General features: G+C 42.3%; 1 protein-coding gene across 7 annotated transcripts; it reads left to right on the forward strand.

Annotated features, from left to right (window-relative positions):
• Nucleotides 1-854: 854 nt before the first annotated feature.
• Nucleotides 855-26,833, forward strand: STAU1 (staufen double-stranded RNA binding protein 1). 7 transcript variants are annotated; one of them, XM_085079011.1, is made up of 16 exons: nucleotides 855-998; nucleotides 6,210-6,276; nucleotides 8,645-8,921; nucleotides 9,726-9,850; nucleotides 10,599-10,755; nucleotides 11,410-11,548; nucleotides 12,260-12,425; nucleotides 17,513-17,611; nucleotides 18,949-19,179; nucleotides 19,731-19,874; nucleotides 20,421-20,567; nucleotides 21,370-21,442; nucleotides 22,521-22,888; nucleotides 23,510-23,632; nucleotides 25,113-25,198; nucleotides 25,859-26,833. In XM_085079011.1, exons 3-16 carry the CDS (start codon nucleotides 8,729-8,731, stop codon nucleotides 25,944-25,946), a joined length of 2,139 nt encoding a protein of 712 aa, XP_084935137.1. In that variant the 5' UTR covers nucleotides 855-998; nucleotides 6,210-6,276; nucleotides 8,645-8,728; the 3' UTR covers nucleotides 25,947-26,833. The 7 variants fall into 7 exon arrangements, with proteins under 7 accessions (XP_084935137.1, XP_084935142.1, XP_084935140.1 ...); XM_085079016.1 differs by having other exon boundaries at nucleotides 25,873-26,833; XM_085079014.1 differs by having other exon boundaries at nucleotides 22,569-22,888.
• Nucleotides 26,834-27,293: the final 460 nt, after the last annotated feature.

Consider the following 27,293-nt stretch of genomic DNA (forward strand, 5'->3'; position numbering starts at 1 on the left):
ACAGATTTTTCTTGTTTTACCAGTACAAGCATGGATAGAACTGGACAGGATTCACAGGAACAACCCAAAACCCTTTTTTTGAGAGGTAGCCAAAGAAAAGCCAGCTCTGAATGGAAAATTATCAGTGAATCTTGATGTCCACTGCCTTGCACTTCTTGCAACATGTGCCTTTGTTGTTGGACAGACATTCCATGTGAACAAGTGCCTAAGTGACTTCATATCAACAAATACCATCCATATTTGTACTTCAGTCAGAGCTGGGTAAGTCAAGACCGTGTAGACGTGGCTGTGGCACCATCAGTGACATGTTCCTTAGTCCGAACGCATTCTGCAGATTTCATAAGGTGTGGAGAGTTTGTACAGAGCACTTACCCTTCCGGGCAGTGAACTGCAGACTAGTGCCGTCAGCAGTGCCCTGGCCCTTCTGGGTGACACTCCGCGCCCATCGCGCCTCGCCCCGGCAACAGCTGCGTTCGTTCGTCTCACGTTTCTTTTCCCAGAATGCACAGATGCCAGAGAAAAAAGTGCATTCGATAGAGTCGCCGCTTCCCGTGCCCGGAAAGGCGCTGCGGGCACCAGGGGCTGCAGCTGAGGCGCGCCGGCGGGCGCGGGGCGCGGTGGGCCCGGAAGCAGCGGCGGATCGGCCTCACCGCCCGGCCCCGACCCCGCGCGGGACGTGCTGGGAACTGTAGTTTCCCGCTCTGCGGCTCGCGCGGAGCACGCCGGGACTTGTAGTCGCCTAGGAGGATGCTATGATCCCGGCAGAGCTGCGCGCCCATTGGTCAGAAGCGCGGTGAGAGGCGGTGCCGTTGCGGGCTCGCCCGCTGCCTATTGGCTATGCGGCGGCACCGCCCCCGGCGCGGTGCCGTCAGTTCCGGCGGGCCGCACCGCCCCGCTCATTCTCTTTGGTGTTTGCCCTGTGCCGCCCCGCCGGTCCCGCCCGGCCCATGGACTGAGCGACCCCCGCCCGCCCCGGCCCGGAGCCGAGCCCAGCGCAGGTGAGGGGGCGCGGGCGGCCCGGGCCTGGTGGGGCCGTAGGCGGGGGATGGCGAGGCCTGGCGGGCCCGCGCCGCGCCGGGCCGGGGCCGGGGCCGGGGCCGTGGCCCTGGCCTTGGGGAGGGGGCGGCCCGGAGCCCCCTCCCCGTCCGGGGCTCGCCCCTTGCCCATTCCCGGCCCGGCGCTCACCCCGCGCGTAGCCGTGCTGTGCCCGCTGCCGCGGCGGCGAGGCCGGGAGACAGCCCCGGTGGGGAGCTGGGACCGGACCGCGATGGGCCCGGCGCTGGCGCTGACGCCCCCGACCCTCGGGGAGGGAGTGTCGGGGGTGGTGGTGCTGCGGCCGCCCCGGCGCGGACACTGCCAGCGGCGCTCCGGGGATCCCGTAGTGGCACCACCGCACTCCAGTGCCGTGGGCGGGGGGTGCTCGCTCCCCGCTCTGCCCGAAATCCCCGTCGTGGCTCTGGGGCGGCAGTGGGGCCCCCCTGGCACAGGGGCCGTGGCAGCAGAGCCGGTTCAGCTGCCGGAGCCCGGGGAGGCGGCGGCGGCCGTTGCACCCCGCGGAGTGCCCGGAGCCTGACAGCGCTCCCGGGCTGCGGGTCCCGGGGCACAGCATCGCGGTACCAGAACTCTGTCTGAGCCAGACTGGTCGGACTGTTGGGACAGCACTTGGGGATGCAGTGACAGCAGCAGGGACAGAATCCACAGATTCTTAGATTCTGTGCTGGGTTTCCCAGCACGCAGGCACAGCTGAACGGGCAACACCGGCTTTCCCCTCGTTCCCACCGGGTCTGGCAGCTGTCGCTGCTCCAGGATCACCTCTCTCTGTTTCCTGAGAAGAACACTAGTTTTTAGGGAGATGTAAAGCAACAAGTTCCGTTTAAACCTTTCCTCTGCCTCTGTCTGTCCTAGAGACAGTGCAGGGTTTGGTCCTTCCATTGATGCTGTGCATGGTAATGTCAGAGCCATTTCTGTGATGCATTCGTCTGTTGGGTATTTTTGTCATTGCTTTTCTGGCAGGTTTAAGGCAAACCTGGGGGGACATCCTTTGGAGTGTCAGTGAAGGCTAGGGGGGTGTGTGTGTGTGTGTGTGTGTATATATATATGCATATGTATATATATAAGTATATATGTGTATATATATATGAAATCAAATATCTGAATGAAGTCTGTTATCTGCTTTTGGAAGGGTATATGTATAAAATCTTGTTTCTTCTAACTAGAACATGCACGTGTACTGCACAGTTCCCTTTCTCAAACTGGAATAAACGTTTTGGGTTTGGTTTTGTTTATTTTTTTTGAATACTAGAGAACTTGAATTCTAATTATGCAACTGTGGCTGCAATGTAATAAAATGATTTCTGATTTATCTGTTGATGATCTCATATATGCAACAAATTTGTTCTAACTTTTACAGAGATTCACTGAAAGTCTGTCACATCTTGATGAGAATGTAAAGAGCAAAGGGGCTGAATTTTTTACTATATTTTCTAATTTCTGAAATTAGATCAGAAACTTATATCAAAACTCTTCTAAAATGATGTATGTAAGAAACAATTATTTTTTATATTGTTATTTTAAGCAGCCACTCTTTCTTTGTTTAGAGTTTTTCATAACATCATGAATCATGTTTTCACTATCAGTGCAAGTCAGTCAAAATGTGTTTTGTGGCAAAATTTTTCATAGGTTGAAATAAATTTGAGTGAAGTGACTGTACAAAGTCAGGTTCTTCATTTAGAGGTGCTACAGATGCCCTGGGACAGTGAAGGAGGTCTGAGCATGTTGGGTCTCATCAGTGTCTGAGGGTTTTGTGACCTGTTCTACTGCAGGTAAAAACCCCCAAATCTGTAATCTATTTTGTCACAGCACTGAGCTAGAAGTAAACAGTTAAGTGTTCATTCAGTGTATCACTTCCTGGTTTATCTATTTGCATTATATTTGGAACTGTCTGGTTTATGTGTATGTTTGCTAGTTGCCTCTTTTCCTTGAGCTTTTACTTTCAAGTTTTAGCTTTTTTTCTCTATTAATAATCCATATCTTGGCTCCCAGACTACTTTGCATAACATTTAGTGTTTGTGCCTTACCAAAAAGAGCAGCATCTTTTCCTACGTTACTTTTGAGATGAACCTTGCTGAAAGATTGCAGAAGATTTATCTAAGAAGAAAACATTGTTCAACCAGTGTTTTACATTTTGTGCAAATAGCCTTAAGTCTGTAAAATTTAGTCTTTGTTTCTCAATTTATAGTGAGTATTTATTTAGACTTTCCCGTTGTAAATAGATGCTTTGAAACACTGTTGCAGCAGCTTGAGAATTTTGTGCTGTATGTTACAAAGCTACTCCTGATGTGGGTTTTTCAAAGGTGTTTTAGCTAGCAAAGCATCCCAACAAACCTCCTAGAGTTTGTGAAAATTTATTTTTTGTGCCTCAGAATAGTTGAGTGTGGGACAAAAGAGTCTCAGCCAGCACACTGGAGTTATTTAAAACTCCTTAAAAACAGGATGAGAGAGGGAATCGTTCTAGTTACTATTTTATCTAGGAGTGAACACACTGATGTATTCCCAGTCTGCAAACAAGGGGAGAAAATGTTGTTCACTAGTGGGTCTGTGCATGGGGTGACCATGAATTCTGGTGTTAGCTGGGCCTGGTCCCTCTCACACAGCTCCAGGTTGTCCTGCTGGCCACACGGGGCAGGGGCTTGGGGTCAGGGCTGTGTGTTGCACACCCCTTCAGCTTTGTGAGCTGAACCCCCCTGGGTGCCCACACCCTTTGGCAGGGATGGGCTTGCAGTTCATGTTCTGGTTGCCCATCTGTGAAATGAGGATAAATGAACTTTCCTGCTCGGGAATCAATAGTTTGTTATTGATAAGTAACAAGGAACGTGCCTTGCTCTGGCTGCCATGGGGTTGTGGCTCCCCTGGTGCACTGGGTCGTGGAACATCTGCTCTTCAGAGAGGTGCTTCATTTAACATACCATTTCCTATAACTAAACCTGCTTCTTGGATATTGTTTGTCACATGATTTTTATTTGGTGATGTCAGGACTCCTTGTAATATGAACTTGATGGCTGTGTCTGGCATTTGTCCTGCTTCTCAGGCTGCTCTGCCTGGTGCTGGTGGAGCAGGAGTAGTGAGTGTGTGCACATGGTGGGAATGGGGGACACAGCTGGTTCCTAACAAGAGGCACAAGTGTCAGAACCCGCAGCATTCCAAGTCTGCACTTTCCGAAAACAGGACACCTTTCCGTATGCTGGTCATGACAATGAGTAAAACCTTTTTCTTTGAGGATTTAGTCTTAAATCACTTAAACCACTATTTGCAAGTGGTTTCTCAGAGTTCAGAGCCAGTCTGTGGCAGGACCCACGTGAGATCCTGTCCTGCCAAACCTGTTGTCTAACAACAACCAGGCCCTTTTGTGCCTCACGTAAGAGATGGAAACGTGCAGGTCCAGCCAGGTGTACAGAAGTGTGTTTAGTCTGGGGCATCTGGCCTGGGAGTCACTCAGAGTGAAGTGGTCCATCCATCCCCCTGCAGTGTCAGGTGTGCTGGCCTCATCCGTGGTGGATGTCTATCAATGACTTAAGGCTTGCCACCAGTGGGGGACCCCTCTACCACCCAAAGCAGGGTACTTCATTGCAACCAGTACTGTCAGAAAGTGTTTTCTTGATGCACTTGAAGCCTTTTGCCTCTCGTTCTGTCACTTTAACCATAAAGAACAGATTGTTCTTTTCCATTCCAAAATTCTTTTAAGTACGTGGACTTCTGGTTCTCAGGCCCCAGTCAGCCCTCTCCTCTTCAGAATATGCAAGTTCCAATCCTTTAGCAGTTTCCCTGTAGGTTATATTTCTCTGAAGCTGAGTGTTTTGGGCTTTTCCTGCTTTGATTGTGCCTAAAGCATGGTGCCCACATGGGTGCAGTGCTCCAGCTGAGGTCTCAGTGTCTGAGTACAGAGCATGACTTGCAGACAGACCTTGCTTGGGCTGGTTCTTCATTGCTGCATCTCAGAATGGTGAGGGCTTTTTCTAAAGCAGCCTGTCAGCGTTGGCTTGTGTTGGGAAGTGGTGTTGGTTGTAGCTCTTCTCCACTCTTCTGGTGCCCATCAGCACTATCTGTGCCATGGTTACCAGCAGGCAGTGCCCGCCCAGCACCTTGCGCTTGTTCTGCTGAGGTTGAGGGGTTCGTTCTTGGCAGGGCCACCAGGGATGGCTGGAGGAGAAAATTCCATTGTCTTGATGCAACTTGGTCTTGACTGTGCCTGCAAATACTATCCATTTCCTTGTTTTTCAGATGCTTATTTTAGGCTCCAGAAAACCCTCTAGGAGAAGAGTTGAACCGACTGTAATCCTCTTGTGTTGCTTCTTCACTCTCCTGTTGGTAAACAACAGGTGTGATGCCTGCCTGTTTCAGGCTCTGCATCCTCCTTTGTTCCAGCAGAAGAACTGCTCATAGTTCTAGGAGTCATCCTAAGAGTTTGAAATGCCTATCTGAAATAAATTCAAGAGCTCTGTCCTCTTCTAACCTTAATCAAGATTGAGATCTCCCCCATTTTGTGGCTGGTAGTGATGTTGCTGGCATCTGCACACAGTTGGCTTAGGCATGGAAAAGAAGGATTAAACACTTTGTGCTATATTTGTAAGCAGAATAAAATAGGTTTTGATTTCCATTTAGAGCAGTCCATGCAGTGACAGGTTTCTTATGCAGCACTGAGATAATTTTATTCTAAAATGGTTTTAGCCTATTTGTAAGTGAAATCACTAGATTGGAAAGGTTACCAAAAGGTCGAATTGATAACAATTTTTGCAATTAATAACTACCAGAGTTCTTCAGTTTGTGCTTGCTTTTGTTTTGGCTTTGTGAATTGGTCTGAGTCTAATTTTGGGAGCTGATCTCTTGGCTCTTAGGAAGAAGAGCCTCACTTCAGAAAGAAAATTGGCAAGTGACTCTTATAATTAGTCAAAGAGCACGATTCTGAGATTCCACTGCTTGGGTGAGAAACATCACTTGGGTTTGGGGAAAGAGTAAGGATGGTTCTTGGATCAGGCTGGAAATTCTCCTTGGAAAAGCAGCTCTGTTGAGCAGTTTATCAGTAGTAATGGAAGGGTTGTACAAGTCCTTGTGATTGAATGGATGAGGCAAAAATTGTAGGGTGGGGTTTTCTATAGAAGATCTTTTTGTGGCTTTTAGGAAGCAAAATAATAACTCTCTGTTTTTTCTTTTAGGCATTCTCCATCATAAATATCCTATTCAGAACTAAATAAAAATCTTCACTCTCTGGATCTCCAAAAGGTACTGGAAACTTACTTAAAACATTAAAGCTTCTTACCTTTGTATCTGCATCATATTAAAAAAAATGACCACTTGTTGTAAAGCACAATTATCCACAGGAAATGTTTGATTTTTGTTTGGTCTTCTGGCTTCTATCTGCAGTTCTGGTGTGAATTATGACACAAAAAAAGCCCCAAGAAAACTTGTATCTAAAAATGTTACATTCTTTCTTTTATATGTGAAGATTTTAATTTCTTTTTGGCTAAGTGGACTGACCATGCTCACATCTTTGTGCATTTTTTTGGTTACCTTAGTGACACCCAAACTTTGCATTTTAATATATTCAAAATTTCTGGGAATGTTCCCTAAAACCAGGCAATGGCAAATATGTGAAATGTAGTGCCTTGTTTTAAAAGTAAACTGCATGTAGACGTTTTCTGAGAACAATGTCAGACTTCCTTTCCAGCATGATCAGAAACATCCTGATGTTTCTGACTTCAAAATAACAACTTTTGGTGTTGTCTTCTCAAAATGGGTGGCTAAAAACTGTAACTTCACTTCCTTAGAAAGACATTGCGCTCCAGCAGGAAAGGAGAATTTGCTTTTTTCATTGCAAGACTTCATTGCATTTCTTCATCTGCAAGACTTTGGTATAGTATAGTCTTTGCCAGGCAATTATTGTTTTATTATATTGGAAAATTTTCAGTGATTATAGTGATGCTCGTGGGAATGAAACTTAGTGATTGTAAAGTTATTACCATGTAGTCTTATTCTAAATACTTTTCTTTTTTGTCTTACGACTTCTTGGATTTCCTTTGGACAGACTTTTGAATACCACTCTCACAGTTGCAATGCACCCAATGTGTAACTGCTGCAAATTTAGTAGTCAAATACAGGATTTGTTTTGAATATAATCTGCATATGTGTCTCTTGGACTAATGAGATCTGAACTGTTTTTGCTCTCTAGTGAAAACAAAGTTATCCAGGTGGTAGTATGATAAGTATGACATGTTTGTGATGTTTTTTCCAAAGTAAAAATACTCCAGATGGTAGATTTCGTCATGTAACTGTTTCCCAGTAGCTTCTTACCTCTTATTTAATGAGTAATTACATCTTTCTGTCCATGAATGTATTAGTCTAGGTTGTCCTCTTAGGCTTGCTTTGTTAGTAACTATCTAAAAACTTCCTTCTGACTCATTGCTGCTCCTCTCACATTTGGAAATCCATTCACAGGTTCAGAATTTGACGCTCACAGAGCACTACTGAAGCTGTGTTGCTACTAATAGCCCCCTGGTCATAGCTGGAGCAGTGATTTCGCCTTTGCACCTATAAATTAGGAAAGAATAAACCTTTGTTTGCTGCCCTGATCAGATCTGTAGGTGACCAGGGTCTGTGTGCATGTGTGAGTGCCTTTGTGTGTAAAATGGATTTACTTGGCTGTAAAATGTATTTTTAATAAATAAGTTGATATGTGGCTTGTAAGTGGATATGGACAGCTGACCTGTTTGTGTCTATTTAAGTTCCACTGGCTGAACATGAAGATAATTTTGCATCCATGTGTAAAAGAAATCTAATACTAATTTGTCAGCACAGGAAAGATCTGTCACAGCACTGCGCAGGGATCCTGCTATGTGAGGGAGTTTTTCTAAATGGCCATAGGTGCCCATGAGCACTTCCAACACTTGTTTATAGTGCTGTGGGACTAAGTGACTTTAAATTGATGGCCTGAACTGTGACTGAGACATGTCTTGACGTAAATAGAGGTAACCTTCAGAACACATGTGGCTTATACAGTTTATGAACTCTCTCACCTCTGCTTTTTCCAGCCAGAGCCCCTTTGGCATTTCCTGCTGGACTCTAGCTTTTTCCCCTCATAAGTGGCTTGGCATTTATGGTGATACTGGGGGAACCTATGATAATAGTAAAGGATGTATGCTTTAAATAGTTGCTTTGTAAAGACTGCATTTATTTCTTGCCCTCCAAGTGAAAAAGTTTGACTTCAAATGGTAGAATACATGAAATGTAATTTGTTCGTGGAAGTTGCTCTTTGCGTAGTATATAACCAGTGTCTCTGGGTGTAAGTAACAGGATTTGCTTTCTAAGTGGATTCAGTGATGGGGAAAAGAGATGGACAGTAATGACCAAGTATAAATAAAACTTCTGTAGTACTCTTTTATAAATGAAAGAAGTGTGAAACATAATGGGGTATACGGGTGGAACTGTGCTGTGCAAACTGGATGTGTGAGTGACTAACGGGACAAAATGGGAACAATGGGTGCTTGGTTGAACACTGTTTCCCATTTTGCTGATGGAGGAATAATTTCAGTGGATTGTTAGTTAGAGAATGCTAAATATTTAGTATAATCTATTTTTCATCTTTATATTTTAGGTCAGCAATTTGGCATCCAAAATTGGAGTTTGTCTGCGTTCAAAGCTGTTTGCTTACAGTAATCTGCTCTGGTTGGAAGTGAACATGTCTCAAGTTCAGATTCAGAATCCTTCTGCTGCCCTTGCAGGGAGCCAAATATTGAATAAAAACCCATCTCTTTCACAGCCTTTGAGTATTCCTTCTACTACCAGTTCTTTGCCCTCTGAAAATGCAGGCAGACCTATCCAAAACTCTGCTTTGCCCTCTGCTTCAGTTACGTCCACCAATGCAGCTGCAGGTAAGATAGAGAGTCAATAACTGTATATATTGTTTATGCTCATAGTTTGGCATGATACATTCTTGATGTCTTGCACCTACACGTAATTTAGAAGTAATATTTATCCAACTGCAGTAGCTTGCAATGCTTTCTCCCTATGGAATGAAATCTGTTTGAGATGGGTGGAAGCATACTTTTACACAAAGTTCCAGCAATTAATTGATATGTTTGTAATGGTAAAGAATATTTTTAATTGTATGACATAAAATTTTTGAAACATTGCTATCAATCTTTTTTATCAGTGACTTAAATAAAAAAAAGTGTTTGAAATAATTTGTTTAATTATGTTATCTTCAGTTTTTTTATAACCAATCTAATGATAAATATGTTATGCTAACAAAATGCAATACAACATATAAAGAGTAATAAATAAAAAATAGCTAATAGAGGAAAATAGGAGAAGGAAAAAGAAATTAATTGAGTTTTTGAAATTTTTCAAAGCAAGTGGTAATGATGAATACTTGGAAGATTTTATCCTTGAAAAGTACTAGATAAGGTGCAAGCTGGATGTCGGAGTCTTCCAACTTCATACTTCTGGCTTGCATTAGAACCTTGAATTTAATGAGGATGCCTTTTAGACATGAGCGTTGCATGGAAATCCCAGAGTTCAATAGATTGTTACCAGTCTGGCCAGTGAGCAAAGCTGTCTATTCCAGCATTGCAGACAACTAGATGCTAAACCACTGAGATTTCTTTTTTTAACTAAAATTTGCAGTAGAGTTCACAGTTATCAATTCATTTATCTGATGTTACGTAACCTTTCAGCTCCTTCAAACATGGCAAACCCCAAAGAGAAAACCCCCATGTGTCTTGTGAATGAATTAGCCCGTTTCAACAAGATTCAGCCTGAGTATAAGCTTCTGAGTGAGCAAGGTCCAGCTCATTCTAAGGTATATGTTCATACTTAAAATAAAAGTTTCTTCTTGCTGCTGCTCATGCTTTTTCATCTTCAGGAATGGAAAGGCAAAGTATGTGCTTTTGGTGCAAGATAATCCAGAGTAATGGAAAGGAAAGGGAAGCCCCCTAGAGCATCGATGATAGAGAAGTGTGAAGCTGGTACTTGGGAATTAAAAAGTCGGGTTCCCAAAATGTCAGAGAGCTTCAAGGTGTGAAGGAGTTGGCATTTACAAAAAAAGTATTGGAATAACATTCAAAGCATTTGTTCAACTGTGTTTCATTCACCTATGGGCATGTAGAAGGTTTTATGGTACAGTGTGAACTTAACTTTCTCCAAACTGCTGAAAAATATCTTTAAAAAAACCCTTCAGAGGGTTAAAGCAAGAGTGGAGTTTTGTGGCACAAAGAAGGGTGGATTTCCAGGCTGCTGTTCTGTGGCGTGAGCACAGCAGCTGCCCTGGGACTGTCACCTCTCCCCACACTGTGCTCTGAGCCTGTCAGATCTCATGCAGGTTACTTGCCAGATACAATTGTTGTGAAATTCTTAGTTCAGTAATTGGGAAAATCCTGTTGATAAGTGTTGAAAATCTGGAGATGACATGGGAGTTAAGGAGAGCTTGGATTACCATATTCTCAACTCATGCATCACTGAAAAGATTCATTGTTTTGTGTAAGAGGGTCTAATAAACTGTGTGAATTCTGAAGCATCTTTTTTACAAAATTCCTGTTTCTGGTTTTGAGGTGTTTACAGTGCAGCTGACTCTTGGGGACCAGCATTGGGAAGCTGAAGGAACTAGTATTAAAAAAGCGCAACATGCAGCAGCTGCCAAAGCTTTGGAAGGGACAAAATTCCCTAAGCCTACGGCTCGTCCATCTCGTAGTGAAGGCAAGAACCCAGGTATATGCCACAACAAACTGATTAAAAAAAAATTACACATAGAAAGAATACACCTTTCTGCTTTTGGTATGTATTGAAGTTGTATAGGGATGAATAAAAACGGTGATTCTGCCTGTTTAACAATGGCAATTGTCAGGATTTGTGAGAACTTCATCTTGATTTAATCTTTGATTGTTGTAGGTGACATGACAAATACCAGCATATTAACAAGTTAAAAGTATATTTTTTTTCATCAAATAATTCTGGCTTGGAGAACCTGCTGCTTGACTTACTGTTTTGTATTGTAACACAGAGAAGTTTATTTTCTGCAGACCACATTTTTAGATGTGCTGTAAATGTAAATAAATTAGCAGCTTCAGAAATTAAAAGCAAAATAAAAAAAAACCCAGAACAAAGCCAAAAACAGCTCCGAGCAAATTCACTTTTTTGTAATAGGATGTGGCATAACTGTACTCTGCTGCTAATTTAATGTGCATCATATGGACTTATTATCTTTGTGTTCATTAGCAGTTTTGTTAGGAATTCAGTTGTTTAAGATACTGCATGTGGCAAAAGTTGAGCTCATTTTTCCCTGCTGTGAGACAGCAATAAGAGTTTAAATTGTCTCAGTTCCTTATGACAGCTGGACAACCCTTTCTATTCCTTTTTATTTAGACAGTGTAACCCCGACAGTGGAGTTAAATGCACTTTGCATGAAGCTGGGGAAGAAGCCCATGTACAAACCCATCGACCCTTACACAGGGATGAGATCCACCTACAACTACACCATGCGAGGTGGTACTTACCCCCCACGGTACGTGTTGGCTCGGGGGGCTGCAGGCTCCTATCTTTGAACCTCTGCTCTCACCACCCCATGCCTCCATGCTGACTTTTGCAAACTGGCTGTGTCCCCTTGACAGGGACACTCAGCTGAAACATGGCCAGCTTGTGAGGCAGGAGGATTGGAGAAGTACGCCCACCAGTATCTGTAATTTGCCTTACTTCCAGTGCTTTATTTCTTTGGCATGGGGCAAGGGAGCTGGACCAAAAGTTGAAGTGTTTTTGAGGGCATTCAGGTATAGCAGCTTCATTAAGCAAATAGCTAAATATTAGGTAAATATTTCTTGCATTTCCTTTCTGTGTAAAAGCAGAAGTGAAGAAAATGTTGGATGCTTTTTCTGAAACTATTTAAATTAAAGTTGCAGTTTAAAGAATTTTATATAGGCATAGGAATTTAGAATTCAAAACTTCTTGGCCTGCCAAGTCTGTAAGAGTGCAGTTATGTTGTCTTTGTGTAGTACTTGGTCAGAAATGTGTTCTATTGTACAACAAGGAGGGACAATATTTGTTTTGGGGGTTGCTCACTGAATTCTGTTAGGCTCTAAATCAAAATTTGGCTTCTTAAAAGTACTGCTTCAGTGCTGAGTTGCAGTTACTGATATCAAAGAGATTGACCCATGTCTAACTTAGGTGTCTGTTTACTTTGTAGGCCAAACCATTTGATATTTTACCTCTCTCTTTGCAGGTACTTTTACCCATTTCCTGTTGGGCCTTTACTTTATCAAGTGGAGCTTTCAATTGGAGGGCAGCAGTTTCATGGGAAGGGAAGAACAAGACAAGCTGCTAAGCATGATGCAGCTGCTAAAGCACTGAAAGTTCTGCAGAATGAGCCCTTGCCTGAGAAACCAGAGGTGGGAATTAATCTTAGTGTTGTAAGCATAAATTGCTAAAATAAACTGGGATGTTATTATAGATTTTTTCCTTTTTGAGAGGAAGGGTACAGTTGGGAAATTTACTTCTGTGTAGCAGTGTTGACTTACTTATGTCAATAGAAACACTTTGATTTAAAAACATAAATTTCTGTGGAACTAGGATTTTCCCAAATGAAGTTATGTTAATTTTTTTACTGTCATATTTTTCCACAGCAATGCTGTAGACCTGTGTCAGATATGAGCACTGGAAGCATAGATAGGAATTAATATCTTACCAGGTACAGATCATACACAAACTTCTGAAGAAGTGCATAAATGGGCAACATAAAACTCAGGCATGGATTTACTTCCTGGGCAAAATCCCTACATGATTTTGGAAAGAACCATGGAAGTTCTAGAAGACCAGGAAGTGCATGGAAGTAGTAAACACATACATTTTGATAGGAATATAAGAAGTCAGTTTTTATCCCTTCATATTTTTAATGGATGCCCAGCACTTTCCATTCCAATACCGTTATTGTTTTTTTCATGCTTTTTTGTTGAGTGGCTTTAGCAGAAGGTCTTACTGTGAGCACAGGAGTTGCTCTGCTGCTGGGCTGGCTGGGAGCTTGCACCCCCCCATGTGTGTTGGCTGCTTTGGCCACAGACAGAATTGTAACTTGCAATCTGGGGAGTGTGAGAACTTGCTGGATATGGAGCCTGGCTGTGTGCTGAGAAAGAAGGAAAATGAAGAGTTGGGCAAGAAGGTAACAAGGGGTGTCAGATGGAGGAAAAAATAGCTGGGAACTACCAGGAATGGAGCAAGAGGCTTGAGGAAACATGTTATGAAACCAAGGGACATTGAGTTAAAACTTGGTGTGTGTCGGAGTGAGCATTGTCCAAGTGATTGGGCAAAAGCAGTGGATCTGACAGTTCAGGGAAGAGACTTGGGAGGCATGGATGGAGGTGCTTCAGGTAAGGGAAAGCTTTCTCTTGGAGGAATGCAGATTATTGAAAGATGGAGGCTGCTAGGGATTACAGATGCTGTTGGGAAAAGAGAGTGGTGCTGGGATCAGGAGCTGGCAGTCAGAGCGAGCCCTGCACTGAAACTGGAAGTGCTGACTGGCAGAGTGTGGGCAGGGGCCAGCTGGTCTTCATGCAGGAGAGGCCAAAGCAGAGGAGGATGTTCCCCTTCAGTGCTTGGAACCCCAAATTCTGGAATATTGTTCTTTTTCAGTGAACATCCCCTTTTGCAAGCAGAACATCCCTTTTTGCACCCACTCTCATAACAGATAAGTTGCTCTCATGGGCCCTTTTTCCCCTTGGAGCACAGACCTAGGGAGGGCAGCTCTGCAGGAAGTCATGGGCTCACATGTCACTGAATTATTCTCTGTTCACTGTTTTAGAAATGCTTCAGTACAGGTGACTTCCTGAACATGTATAGAATTGTGCTTTGGAGTTGGATAATGTGAGATCTTCAGAATAAACACTGCAGTTGTTTTAAGATATCTCATTCTGTGTGAGGGGTATAAATCCAGAGGTAGGGGAACTAAATGATGCAAGAGACTGTGAGAAGGGAGAATTATTTTATTAATGAAATAGGACCTGAATGGTGTCTTGACCCTGAGAAAACTGCACTTGTCTTTTTTTTTTTTTTTTTTTCCAATTTATATTTGACTTGTCTGTAAAAGGAACGGTAGGAAATGCAGCTTAGGGAAAGGAGAGTGGGCCTTGGAACAGGGGGTGCTGGTTTAACAAGCATTTGGATAAATCAAAGTTTTCATTTAAAGTTTGGTGCTTCCATTCATTAATATTTGTGGCTTTCAAATGTTGCAGTTTTAGGAATGTCTGATGGAATTGTTATTGTAGCAACACTTCATAGTAGCCAAGACGAAGGCAGAATAAGGAAGGTTTTGGTGCTAAGTGAACCCTGATCATTCCTGCATCCAGCGAGGCAAGGGCCTGAAAGGATACAGGAGTGTGAGGTCATGAGAGATGCTGTTAAAAATGCCTGTATACAACAGAGGAAAATTAAGGTTCACAAGCAGACATAATCCTGATACTTCCTACCAGTCATTTGATATTGCCAGTAATTTTCCTTTTAAATGGAGTTATTTTGGTGTATCCCATTTGTGTGTGTGCTTGTGTAAACAGAATATTCTGAAGTTTGAACTCATGTGTTTTAAGGTCGAGTGATTTTGTACATTTTTTAGTATTATTTGGGATTTTTTTAACAAATTTTTGTTTTTATGGAATTTTACTTAGTATTTTTAAATTATAAAATATTCATTGCATAATAACAATTTGGCTCAGTGATCTTAAAGGTCTTTTCCAACCTAAATGATTCTGTGATTCTAAGAAGAATTCACTGAATAAAATGATTAGACTTTAAGGGAAAGAATGACCATTTCCCACATGTTTTCGGGCTGCAGATCTAGGAGCAAGTGGCAGGGAAAAAATGTAACAGTATTTGCCTCTCGCTGGCCCAAGCCCTGCCTGAAGAGCTGAGCTGAATGTTAGAGCTTTGCATTGAGTGGGGGCTGTAGTGGGAGACCTCAGAAGGCCCTTCAGTGTGGCTGGGGTTGGACATGCTGGTGAAGGGGTAGGGTGGGGTTTTTTGGCCTATTCAGAGACAGAGATGATAAAGCATTGATTTAAAGCTTAGGAAACATAGAAAGCTGGGCTTCCTAGCACAATTCTTAGACGGGAATTCTAATTTTGCCTCAAAATTTGCTTCTATGTTTGTTGCCAACTCACTTGGTAAATATGAGCTGCTCTTTATACCCTTAATGTGGCAGAACAGGCTCAGACTGATGGCTGTGATTAATCGGTGCAGTTCTGGGCAGCACCTTCCCAGGTGTTCAGTGTTTGCTCACAAGCAGTCTTGAGGAAGAGCACGTGGGAGGAGTTCCTGGAAGAGGGCAAGTCCCTTGTAATGGAGTACAGTACTTGTGGAATTTGCTTGAACAATGTGATGGGGGCTAAGAGTGCGAAACACTTATATTGGGGTCTCATTCTGATTTAGAGGCACATATTCCTTGTAGAGTTTAATCAATGCAAACATGCAAAATACTTCAAAAGCAAAGTTTAGCCATTACCTGCCTTGAAGCGTGAAGGGAAAGGAGGAGAGTGCACTTGTGTGATTATTTTGGGCTTATAAAATAAACTAATCCAAAACTCAAGCAGAGGCAAAATAATCAGTAAAACAGCTATAGTCTATTAAAGGTTATTTTGCTAATAATTTATTCTTCTCAAATAAAGGTATTGAGGACAAGAACCTTTATTTTGCACTGTGCACAGAGACTTGGAATGTGTTAAGAATATACACTGCAATAGAGCAAATAATTCCATGCTATTTATTTGTATTCTCTTGAGAGTATATTATGTGGGAAAAAAATTAACCACATAAAGAGAAGTCCTGGTCATGTTCACAAAGAAAAACGTTGGAATTTGAAAAACTAGAATATATCTGAAATTACAATGAGAGGAAAAATACTTGTAATCAAAGTTGTTGTGCCAGTGTTTGTGAATGAGGGCAGTGACAGACCCTTGCTGGCAATGCCAGAGGGAACGTAGCCTTAGGAGTTCAAATATTCCTCCTGGGAATGTGCTGCTGTTCCTTTTGAACTTAGCAATTGCATTGGCACTGGGGTTCAGGAGGTGATGATGGAGACTTTAGGCTGCTGGGCTCGATCTTAGTTTTGCCCTGTGCAGGACACAGTGCTGGGCTTGGGGCTGTGCCAGGGCTGTGCCAGGGCTGTGCCAGGGCTGTGCCAGGGCTGTGTTGGGTGTGGGGCTCTGCAGGGCTGTGCCAGGGCTGTGTTGGGTGCAGCTGCCGCAGGCTCAGCTCCAGAGCGGAGTGATGCTCTGGGACAACTCCACACCCACCTGCACTGCCTGTGCCACTGGCACTAGCAGTGCCAGGGCTGTGCCCAGCATGCTCCCCTGCAACTGCAACTACAACCTGATGGACAAGGTCAGCCCATAAGAATGGTGGGAAGTCTGCCAGGGCAGTGGGAGGAGTGAAAACTTCAGATTAATTTTACTAATTTTTTTTTTTTTCTGATGGGAAGAGGCTGTCTTAACTGATGGGATAAAAAAATCCTTCCTGTTTTAAACTAACCTGTCAGTAGCAGACATGGGGGATGTTTGCTGTCATCAAACAAGTTTCAATCCATGAAAGCGCTCTAGTTCAACTCCCCTGCTGCTGCTCCAATAAGATACTTAAATAATTTTTATTACCTGGTTGCATTATGAGTACTGTGACAAGATATAATTGGTGAAATTGTTGCTGTTCATCTTTATCATAATCCTTCCAATATAATTGCTGCATACTTGGTCCTAAAATTTCTCTGTTGCTGTTGACATGCCTTAGTTCATGTTGATGCCAGCATCAGTGAAGACATTTTTGGAATCACAATCAAAGTTTTTACCTGGAGATATGTGGAAGTGCCTGTAGGAAAGATGCATTGGCACTGTTCTTCTAGCAGGTTTGAGTTCTCAGAGATGGCCAGTGATTTAGGACAAGTTCCTGATAGGATGTTCTTTACATGAGAAAACAAAGCTGTAGATGATGCACTTAGAAGGGAACATGAGAAAAACAGGACTGTGCCAGGGGCACATCAGCCATCCCTCATTCACATTGGTCCCACTCTCAGAATCTTTATTTTTTCTGCCCTTTCTCTTACCTGATACTGTCTTAGTGCTTTTGGTGCAAGTGTCCAATCAGTATATGAAAATTGTATTTCATAAAGGTACTTCCATTTGGAAATCAGTTCACTTAGCACTTCAGTTTGGTTTTCTATAAACACATTTTTAAACCCATTTTTAAACCTATTGGTCCTTATTCCATTTATTCTTTCCTATAATGAGCACATGAAAAATATGAAGGTTTGCAAGCTTTTACACGCACCTTAATGAGCTTCTTAAGATTTGGTTCCATAGTATGTGGGCTGCTTTTCTCCACATTCACGTAACACGGCAGTAAAGGTTAGAAATTTAAAATTTGGAGCGTTCAGCAAAGTGGTTGAATGGATAAAATTCAATTTAATAGGATCTTTATTTTAAATAGAGTATGCTTCTTTTAGGTTAACGGAAAAGAACCAGATGATGAAAATCTCAATAAATCTGAAATAAGCCAAGTTTTTGAGATTGCACTTAAAAGGAACTTGCCTGTGAATTTTGAGGTATGTTTATTTTACAAGCTCTAGATTTGTTTTTATTAGAGTATTAAGAGTACACATTAAGTTGAGTCTCTCCTAGATAACCCAAACAACTGACTTTAACATGTCTTGTTAGTTGTGAATACACTTTTACCTTTGACAGTCACCCTGATTGTCTTGGAGTTTATATGGTAAAGGGAAAAGAAAAATCCAGCTGTTCATGAATTCGTGCCCTAAAATGATCACATGGAGTGAACAGCTAAGCTGTGGTTGTCTGTGCAATCTTTTTCAAAGCTTTTTGAAAAAACCACATTGCAGCGAAGAACCAAAACACAACCCCACATTAATGGTTAGAACACAGAAGTGCAGAGTTGAGGCATAAAAGTAGAGCTCACTCTGAAAGACACATATGGAAGTATTTGCTTAATTAAGCACTGATCTGGACTACCCTCAAGGTGCAGAATCTCACAAGTAGGTTTCTTTTCTTGCCATGAGGTGACCTCATGTGCATCTGACTTTCCTTTCCCTTTGGCCTGGCTACCTGCTGCCTCTTTGCCCCTCCTTGATCATTTCAGTTATCTTAAATCAGGAGCTTCCACAGTAGCATCTCTGTTTCACTAAAATATTAATTTATCATGCTGCTTTCCTGAGCTGGCAGAGTAACATTTCAGCCAACTATCTGAATTATAGTAAGAAAATGCAATTGTGTGTAACTAAATTGCTTCTGAAACCATTCTATGAAATTTTACGTGAAACTTTCAATTATTGCAGATTAGCCTGAGCATCACTGGTAAAAATACACTGTCACACAAAGCCAGTTGTGAGTGGAAGCTCTTAATTCATTCTTACTTTCTGACTATATGGATTTTTTGAAGTATGATGTGTTATGAATGGAATTAAAAGACTAAATGTGTAGTGGGCAGCTATCTCTTAAATGTCTCCAGAATTCTTCAGAACTTCAGAGTTCAGAAGTCAGAATTTCTAGACTGAAATGCTAGATCCTAAAGAGTTGCTTTTTCTGTAGTATTTCATTACTGTACCATGATATATTTAATGAGGTGATATTAACTGTGGGGAAGTACACACTGATGAAATACAACAGTCCTATTTTAATACTGAAATGTAAATCAGTGAATTAAGATGGGTTAATGATTTGTGTAAATACGGTTTACTGCTTGCTGCATTTGATCTTTTAAAAGTCTGTGCTTGGCTGGGTGGGAGTATGTTATTAGAGTGAGTATGATTTACTTTTTGGATTGTATGAGAATCTAAAATCTCTTTATCCATAGTTCTTGAGAGAAGTTTGCTATAAACAATGTGCCCTGCCATTTTTAATAAGTGTTTATCACGCTTTCACTCAGTTTTTCCCTCTGAAACAGGTGACCAAGGAAAGTGGTCCTCCCCATATGAAGAGTTTTGTAACCAAGGTATCAGTTGGAGAATTCATGGGTGAAGGTGAAGGAAAGAGCAAGAAGATCTCAAAGAAAAATGCTGCAATAGCTGTCCTTGAAGAACTGAAAAAATTGCCACCCCTTCCTACAGTTGAGAAAATGAAACCACGAATCAAAAAGAAAACAAAATCAATAGTGAAGGTAAGAGAGAAAAGGTTGGAAATTTGACTGTGCAAATAATCATCAGAGAGGCTTTTCTGAGTCAGTTATAAACATGCTTCAGCTGCTCAGCATTTACCAGCTGTCTGGTGCAATGAGTTGGTATTCTGCTCCCACTTTAATGGGGTTCTGACACCACTTTTACAATAGATATTAGTAAATTCAGGATGAAAGAGAAACTTTATAAAGGAAAGAGCAGCACATAAAAATCAAGCTCTGACTTTCAAGCCTCAGACTTTACAGCTCTAGGTTTTGCTTGATTTTGCTTGTGTAAATTCTCCTGCAAGCCCATCCCGCCTAATATAGCAGGATTAGAATCTGTAAAGCTCTTAGTAGGGTAGGTTACATGTGGTCAAGTGTGACAGCAGAGCCAAATAAATTCAGTATTTCTCTTTGGCTGTGACAGTGTTTCATTAAGCAACTTTTATTTCAGTATTTTTAAATTCTAGAGATTAATGAATTCAGTGGCATGCTGCATATTAAACCAAATATTCACAAAGTTTGGCTTATTTCCTAAACATTGTTCTATGTAGCTGCAAACAAGTCCAGAATATGGTCAAGGAATGAATCCCATTAGCAGACTTGCCCAGATACAGCAGGCCAAGAAGGAGAAGGAACCCGAGTACATGCTCATCACAGAACGTGGGCTGCCCAGGCGCAGGGAGTTCGTGATGCAGGTTGGTGTGACCATTGCACAGATCTGATGGCATGTCTGGGATATCTTTTTTTTTTTTTTTTTTTTAATGGCAATCAGGTTGTCAAGATGATGTACAGAATTAACAGATTTACATTACATGATCTAACAAAATATCTTATGGGCTGCATTCACAGAAGATAAAGGTACAAGGAGAGTGATCTGAGTCACATTAAAAAAAATGCATAGGGCACCAGTAGTCTGTGTTGTAACTGCCTAATGTTTTAATTAACAAGAGTATTAATATTCTCCTAAGAGATACTAAGCTGCTTATATTTTGTAATGTAGGATTTATTAACACTAACCTGGGTGCCCAAGGTGAGATGATGAAATGCAGTTCCTTGTGTGACTTCTGTTTGGGTTTTTTGTTTTTGAAGGCCAATGACCATTGATAATAAATGACAACTTCCTTAGAACAACGATCACTTGAACTATTTTGTGACTCACGGTGTGTGCAAGACACAGATCACCAATAAGGGAATCCCCATACTACTGCTTAAGAATTGGGTTTTCTTCCTCTCCTGTCCAGGTGAAAGTTGGTGTACACACAGCTGAAGGAATGGGCACGAACAAAAAGGTTGCTAAACGCAATGCAGCTGAAAACATGTTGGAAATTTTAGGTTTCAAAGTCCCTCAACCTCAACCTCCAAAACCAGCGTTAAAGACAGAAGAGAAGGTGAGTCTTGAGGAAGCAGCAGCTGGTAAATGCTTCAGCAAAGGCTGAGCTGAAACAGAAGCAGCTTTGCAAGGCAGTAGCAGGGTAGGAAATTCATTCCGTCTGCCCTAGCCAGGAAACAATTGTAGTATTGACGGGACTGTTCTCTGAAAAATATAGTGTATTTTGGATACATCAAGCATTTGGGTTTTCAAGTAAATCAGAGTCTCATCAGAAGGCTAAATTAATGTATTTCTCCTTTATGAAATGGCTCGGAACCTGTGATAATGTGTTGGTCTTAGAAACTTGCAGACCCTATATGTTATGGGACTCTAAGAGCAATAGTTTTACACAGCCTTGTCACCAGTTGCAGTGGAAAGTTTGTAATGGGTCTCTATGGTGGGTCCCTTAGCAGGGAAGGAGCCTTGTGTTCTCCTGGTGATTCAGCAGATATTACAGGGAGTAATAGTTCAAACAGCAAATCTAGGGTTACATGTATGTGCTCATTTGTGTGCAGTATGCTCCCCTCAGCAGTACCAGTAACTAATAGCAGTTTAGCTGGCTTTTTTCTGGAATCTAGTTCTGAGTAGCTGTGTTCCTTATACCACTCCTATGGGATGTGGATAGTTTTAGTCCTTCAATGAATAAGAATCACTGAACTTCTCTTGATAACAATGTAATAATTGAGGTTTTTGAATAATAACTTTTTCAGTAAAATTTTGGTTGGTCAGATCACCTACATTGTGAAAACCTTATAACTTAGTGGGGGAGGAAGTTTTAAAGGGATATTGCATGTTGAGTTCTTTTCCTTCTATTTTTTAAGACCCCAGTGAAGAAACCAGGTGATGGAAGAAAAGTAACCTTCTTTGAGCCGGGCTCTGAAGATACTTCAGCTAGTGAGTAACCTGGTGAAAGTAGCATGGCCCTGTTGGGAGGTGTCAGGTCTGTTCCCAGTCCCTTCAGCAGTGCTGTTCAGCACTCTGGGATGAGCAGAGCTGTGCAGCTGCTGCCTTGCAAACTTGGGAAGATGTGGTTCAAGCCCCAAAGAGCTTATTCCACCTGAGGCCCCCTGTTCCTGGAATGAAGATGAGAAAGGGTGTGCAACTGGTCAACCTAAGGCAGAGTTGGAGAGGGAAGGAATGGCCTTGTCCAGAACCACCTCTGTCTGTGCCTGGTCTCTGATGACTGAGAGCAGGAGCTGTGCCTGCACTTGTTTCAGGCAATCAATAGTTGTGGTGGTCACACCCAAGGTGACAGGCTGGAACCAAAACACCCCAAACCTGGCCACCCTGTAAACAGGCATTGCTTTCTGGAATGTCATCTGGTGGGAGGAATCATTATGGAAAGTTTGTCTATCACCACAGTTTGCTGTTCTGGAGAGCATCTTTCAGGTACTTTATGTGTATAACTTTGCTGTTTAAATTATAAGTTGGGATTGACTTGGACTTTAGTACTATTTTACTGCATCTGTAAGATCTTAGGTGAACTTTCTGACTTCCTATTCAGAGGTTGCTATCTGTATTTTCTTCCATCTACAAATTTTGGCTTTCATCCCTAGACTTGAAACAGCTCAGTCCTGCAGAACTTCATTAATCTGTTCTGCCATAAAACTGACTCCTTGGTTGATATTGGTGGCACTGTCTTTCCCACCTTTCTTGAGCACACCTGTGCAAGTTTCATCCATAGCTCTGTGTGAGTTCCCCTTAAAAAGCTGTTCGTATCCCTCTTTAATCTAACTTATGCCATAATGTCAGCAAAGTGCTATCAATTGATTGTGGCTGGACATTTGCTGTAAATAGTCTTGCCTCTTTGTGCTAACGTTCCATTTTACCTTTCCTACCTGCTTGTTCTCACAATATACCGTTTAAACTTTGTGGACTGTCACACTCTACATCATTTAACAGTGGGTCTGGCTATTCTGTGATTTCATTATTTGCTCCAAAAGTGACTTTTGGTGCCTGTGTGTGCCTGCAGGAGGACTCACAAACAGCAGCTCTTCAGTGTGCACCTCTCTCTTCCCAGGTAATAAAGAAGATGAGTTTAGGATGCCTTATCTCAGCCATCAGCAGCTTCCTGCTGGAATTCTTCCCATGGTCCCTGAGGTTGCACAGGCTGTAGGAGCCAATCAAGGACACCACACCAAAGAGTTCAGTCGGGCAGCTCCCAACCCTGCCAAGGCCACAGTGACGGCAATGATCGCCAGGGAGCTGCTCTATGGGGGCACTTCTCCTACTGCTGAGACCATTTTGAAGAGCAACAACTCCTCAGGCCATGTCCCCCATGGACCTCTGACCAGGCCCTCTGAGCAGCTGGACTATCTTTCCAATGTTCAAGGAATCCAGGTAAATGTTCAGCTTTGCAAGACTTCTTCCAGAGCTATCCAAGCTGGTCCATCCTGTTGTTTGTTCAAAAGCTTTTTAGTTCTGCTGGTGAGAGATGAGTTCTGAGCCTGCTGAAATTCATATAAAAGTTTTACTTTACCTATGACACCAACCAAATTTTACAGCTGGATTGTAATTTGTGGATTTGAACTTGGCTGATCTGAAATCAGGTTCTTTCACTAATCTGTCATACATTAACATTTGCTGCAAACTCTGCATTTTCTTATGTTTGGTCCCTTTAATGAAAATTGCATTACATTCCCATGTTCAGATGACAGATGAGCTCAATGGATTAAAAAGCATAATAAAGAAATTTGAAATGCAGACAGCAGTGATCAGAATAAAGGCCCCAGAACAATCATTATTAAGCAGCCACTTTCATTCAGGAGGCTCGCCAAACTCTCTTGAGTACTAAAAAACATTTTAAGTGAGGTTAAATTTCAAATAGAGTGGTTTGGTTGGCTGACAGAATGATGAGAAGACAGGCGCAGCTTCATATATGGGCAAATAATCTGTAGCAGTTGTGATAGACTTCCTGTACTTGGTTAACTGAAAAGAACTAAATCCTTCTCTTTTCTTCAGGTTGAATATAAAGACTTCCCAAAAAATAACAAGAATGAGTTTGTATCTCTTATAAACTGTTCCTCTCAGCCACCGCTGATCAGTCATGGGATTGGAAAGGATGTGGAGTCTTGCCATGACATGGTACGATGAACATTGCTGAAATGCTGCTCTTGGGCCTCCCCTGAGGGGAGAGCAAGGTTTTACATCACTGCTGGGAGCAAGGAATTAGATGCTGTACAGTTCCCTGGCTAATTTTTGTCTAATATTTCAGACGTTTCTGAAATAATGATTTATAGTATCAGAATCTAATCTAAATATCGCTTAATATGCTGAACATATGCTCACAGTTTGGTCTATAAAAAGCACATTTGCTTCATCTTGATGTTATTTGCATGAGTCCATGACAGTAAATGCACAAAAAGGAACTTATAAATCATAAGGGCATCTCAGCTTATTTTCTTATTATATCAGAATGGGCTGATGTTTCACTGGGAACTGTGATACTTGGGCTCATGTTCCCAGATTTGCCGCTAAAGCGGAATCTCCAGTGGAAGAAATGCAGTTCAGCATTGGATAGTAGGAGACACTCTAAATCTGCTCAGCTCCCTTTATAAAAAAGACTTTATTACAATTGGCTGAAATATTTCTTTGTGAAAGAATGAGCCTGCTATACTGAAACCTGCGGGGGACTTTGGCTATAAAAGGCTTTAGGTGGAGCTGACAGGATGTTCCTAGTCTGCTCCCATTCAGAGGGATTGTTCTTGATCTTTTGGACTACAGAGGTGACTCAAGTGCAGCAGCCTGAAGGAATCATTTGCAATAGGTGAATACACTTAGGAAAACCTGATTTTGCTGACTTTTATACTAAAAACTGTTGCAGTATTTTTCTAATGGACATAACGTGAGACAGATTTCTTTGTTCTTTGTCACTTTGGACATTTTCATGCCCATCTTGACATCCTGCTGTGCAGAGCTCCTATCAGACTGAGCCCAGGGGTCAGGGCAGGAGGAAGAAGGGGAAAGAGCAGCTGGTTTGGAGCTTGAGCACTATGAGCCCCCTCAGTTCAGGGTTCAGCTCTCACTAAGGCATGTGCCAGAGTCAGGGATATGCTGGAAAGCTGCACCTGAAATTGGCCTGAATGAAGTGGGGAAAAAATGTCAGTTCTCAAGGGAGGTGACTGACCTTGGCCTGAGCCGTGTCACAGTGACCCTGTTAAACAGTCATGTGGACCCCACCTGTGTTGTATTTTTTATTCTTATGTAACTTATCTTTTTTTGAAAAGGGCTCTGATTCAGTGTCTTTTTCTGTCCTTTGTCTTAAGCTCCACACAGTTTGAGCTGTTACTAATTTAGTGTCTTTTTTCTTGCTGTTTCTAGTCCTGGTGTTTTGGTTTTCCTCCAGTGCTGAAACAAGCGCAGTGGGAATCCCCAGGCACAGCACCATCCAACTGGTTAATGCAGCAAGATGAAATTCTACACCATTGCATTTTCCACTATAATTACGCAACTTAAAAAATAATATTGCCAAAACAACAACATTTGGTTGGGTTAAGTGAGTGCTTTCACTAAATTACTGAACTGGCCAGAGGCTGAATTGCTGAGTGCTCTCTTTTCTCTTTAGGCTGCACTGAATATTTTAAAGTTGCTGTCTGAGTTGGACCAACAAACCACAGAGATGCCAAGGACAGGAAATGGACCAATGTCTGTGTGAGTGGAACCCACTGACTTCCCTTGCACTGATGCAAATGACCCCCATGAGAGTTTATAGACAAATACATGAGGGGTTTTATTTGACAGAAAGGTTGAAATGTCAAGGGCTGTTTGCCCTCCAGCAGGACCACAGGGGGCACTGGATGATCAAGCCTGACACTTCGATGTGTCAAAGGCAAAGCACTGAGCAGGAGCGAGTGCATGAAGTGTGGTGGCTGTGATGTGACCCCAGCAATGGATGTCCCCAGCCCAGTGTGACAGCTCTGGGCCCCAACAGATTTGGCCTCCCTCAGCTCAGCTGCCCCTTTCCATTTCTCTGTAAGGAGTGTGACTGCAGTGAGCTCAGGTTTCCAGCTGCTCCTCTCTGTCTCTTGCAGTCTATTCTGTCACAGGTAAAGGGATGTACAGAGGTCAAAGCTCGTTTTCAACAAACATGGAGAGGCTGCAAATTATTCCCTTGGTTTGGTTTGGGAGGAGAGAAAGTAGAGCCTCTCATTGAGATAATAAACTCTCAAATTAACAGTGGTGGGATTAACAAAGTGCTAATAAATTATAAATTTGGGCAATTATGTGGCAACAAATTAAATGCGTATCAAATTATTTGTATCCAATTAAAAGTGTTTTGTCTCCTAAGTAACAGATGTTTTCTCATTTTAGATGTGTGAAACAAGAAATGGAAAGTGACCCTCTCCTCAAACCGGCGAGCGCAAACCCTTTGGGACAAACACTGGACAGCACTGCCTGAAACAGGCTCTTGACTGAACCCAAACCTGAAAGCACCAGAGAAAATCAAATGCTTCCTCTTAATGTAACCTAACTGTTGGAGTGCTACAGTCTCTACAACCTACTGTAGTGTCTAAATCATAACTGTTGCTTTTTATTCAAACAGTGATACATTTTTAGTTTCATTATGTTGTTTTGATTGAAATGACACTATAAATTTTTCATTTAAAAGTTTCTTAATTGTATCTAGAACCATAGCACAGTTTAGAAACTTTGTCTTCTGAGGCTGACATTACCTGTGAACTAACTTGGGAAGATCATATCCATGTATGTGGTTTTGGTTTTATTGGAATAGCAGCGTTTCACTGGAAACAGGCTATGTCCCACCATTTTTAAAAGCCCCATATTTTTGCAAGCCAACCCTAATTATCCAATGGTTGAATGAATTGAAACACTTTAGGAATTTTAAACTTGGTTTGATAATTTTTGGTTAATTTCTAGTTTTCTTGAGTGTGGGGTAGGGGAACTCGAATGCAACGTGACTTTCAGTGATCTCTGAGCTGTGTTTTAGGGACTGTGTGTCAGTGGCTCACAGCTCACTACAGGATATGATCTCAATGTAGTGCGTATAAAACTGCAGATTGATTTTCCTTGAGTGCTTTATACTGTTTAATTACATCTCCATGTAGGGCTGAAAAAAATTACCTATGTTTATATATAACTGTGTTGCTTTTGATGTTGTGTTCTTGCGCACGGCCGGTGCGCAATGAGGTTTGCATTGGTCCAGGTACAGCACGATAGCCGCGCGAGTTCAGTACTGCTTCCGTTCATTGTTTACGCTGGAATTTTTTCTCCCCATGGAATGTAAGTAAAACGTAGTGTTTGTCACCAATAAATGGTAATACTAAATTTTTTGGTTAATTTATTCTTGTACACCACCACAGGGGCTGCTTTTTTATAGATTTGTAATGCTTGTGCTCTAGTCTGGGCAGTGTTTTAAGCTATGGAGTAACTTCCAGTGGTTCTTGAGTGCATAGAGAATGTTCTCTGTTCTGTGCTGTGCAGGGTGTGCAGACCTGGCAGGGCAAGGGAGTGCAAAGTAAAGTGGGTACCGTTTGTGCCACAGCGTTAGTGCAGCTGTGTTAATGGGAGCTTAAACTGGACTTTTAAGTGAAACTTTCAAGTTAACTTAAACGAGGAACCTGGCACAGCCTGTGGATTGGACTTCAGAATTTAAGTCTCTACTTTGAAGTTTCCCTGTTTGCTTGTAACTTGAGCCACAACCTTGCCTTGCCTCAGCGATGTTGGGGGCAGTGCTGCAGAGCAGAGCTTTCCTGCAGCACTGGCACCAGCCCTGGCACCGCAGGCT

The sequence above is a fragment of the Lichenostomus cassidix genome, chromosome 20 (genome assembly GCF_008360975.1).
Source record: "Lichenostomus cassidix isolate B80296 chromosome 20, HeHo_3.0, whole genome shotgun sequence".
In the NCBI taxonomy this organism is placed as follows: domain Eukaryota; kingdom Metazoa; phylum Chordata; class Aves; order Passeriformes; family Meliphagidae; genus Lichenostomus; species Lichenostomus cassidix.

Bases quoted from the DNA above. Each gene is read 5' to 3' on its own strand.
- STAU1 (XM_085079011.1), top strand. From the start codon at position 8,729: ATGTCTCAAGTTCAGATTCAGAATCCTTCTGCTGCCCTTGCAGGGAGC. The intron at 8,922-9,725 runs GTAAGATAGAGA...GTAACCTTTCAG, and splicing joins GTCCACCAATGCAGCTGCAG to CTCCTTCAAACATGGCAAAC. The intron at 21,443-22,520 runs GTGAGTAACCTG...GTGTGCCTGCAG, and splicing joins CTCTGAAGATACTTCAGCTA to GAGGACTCACAAACAGCAGC.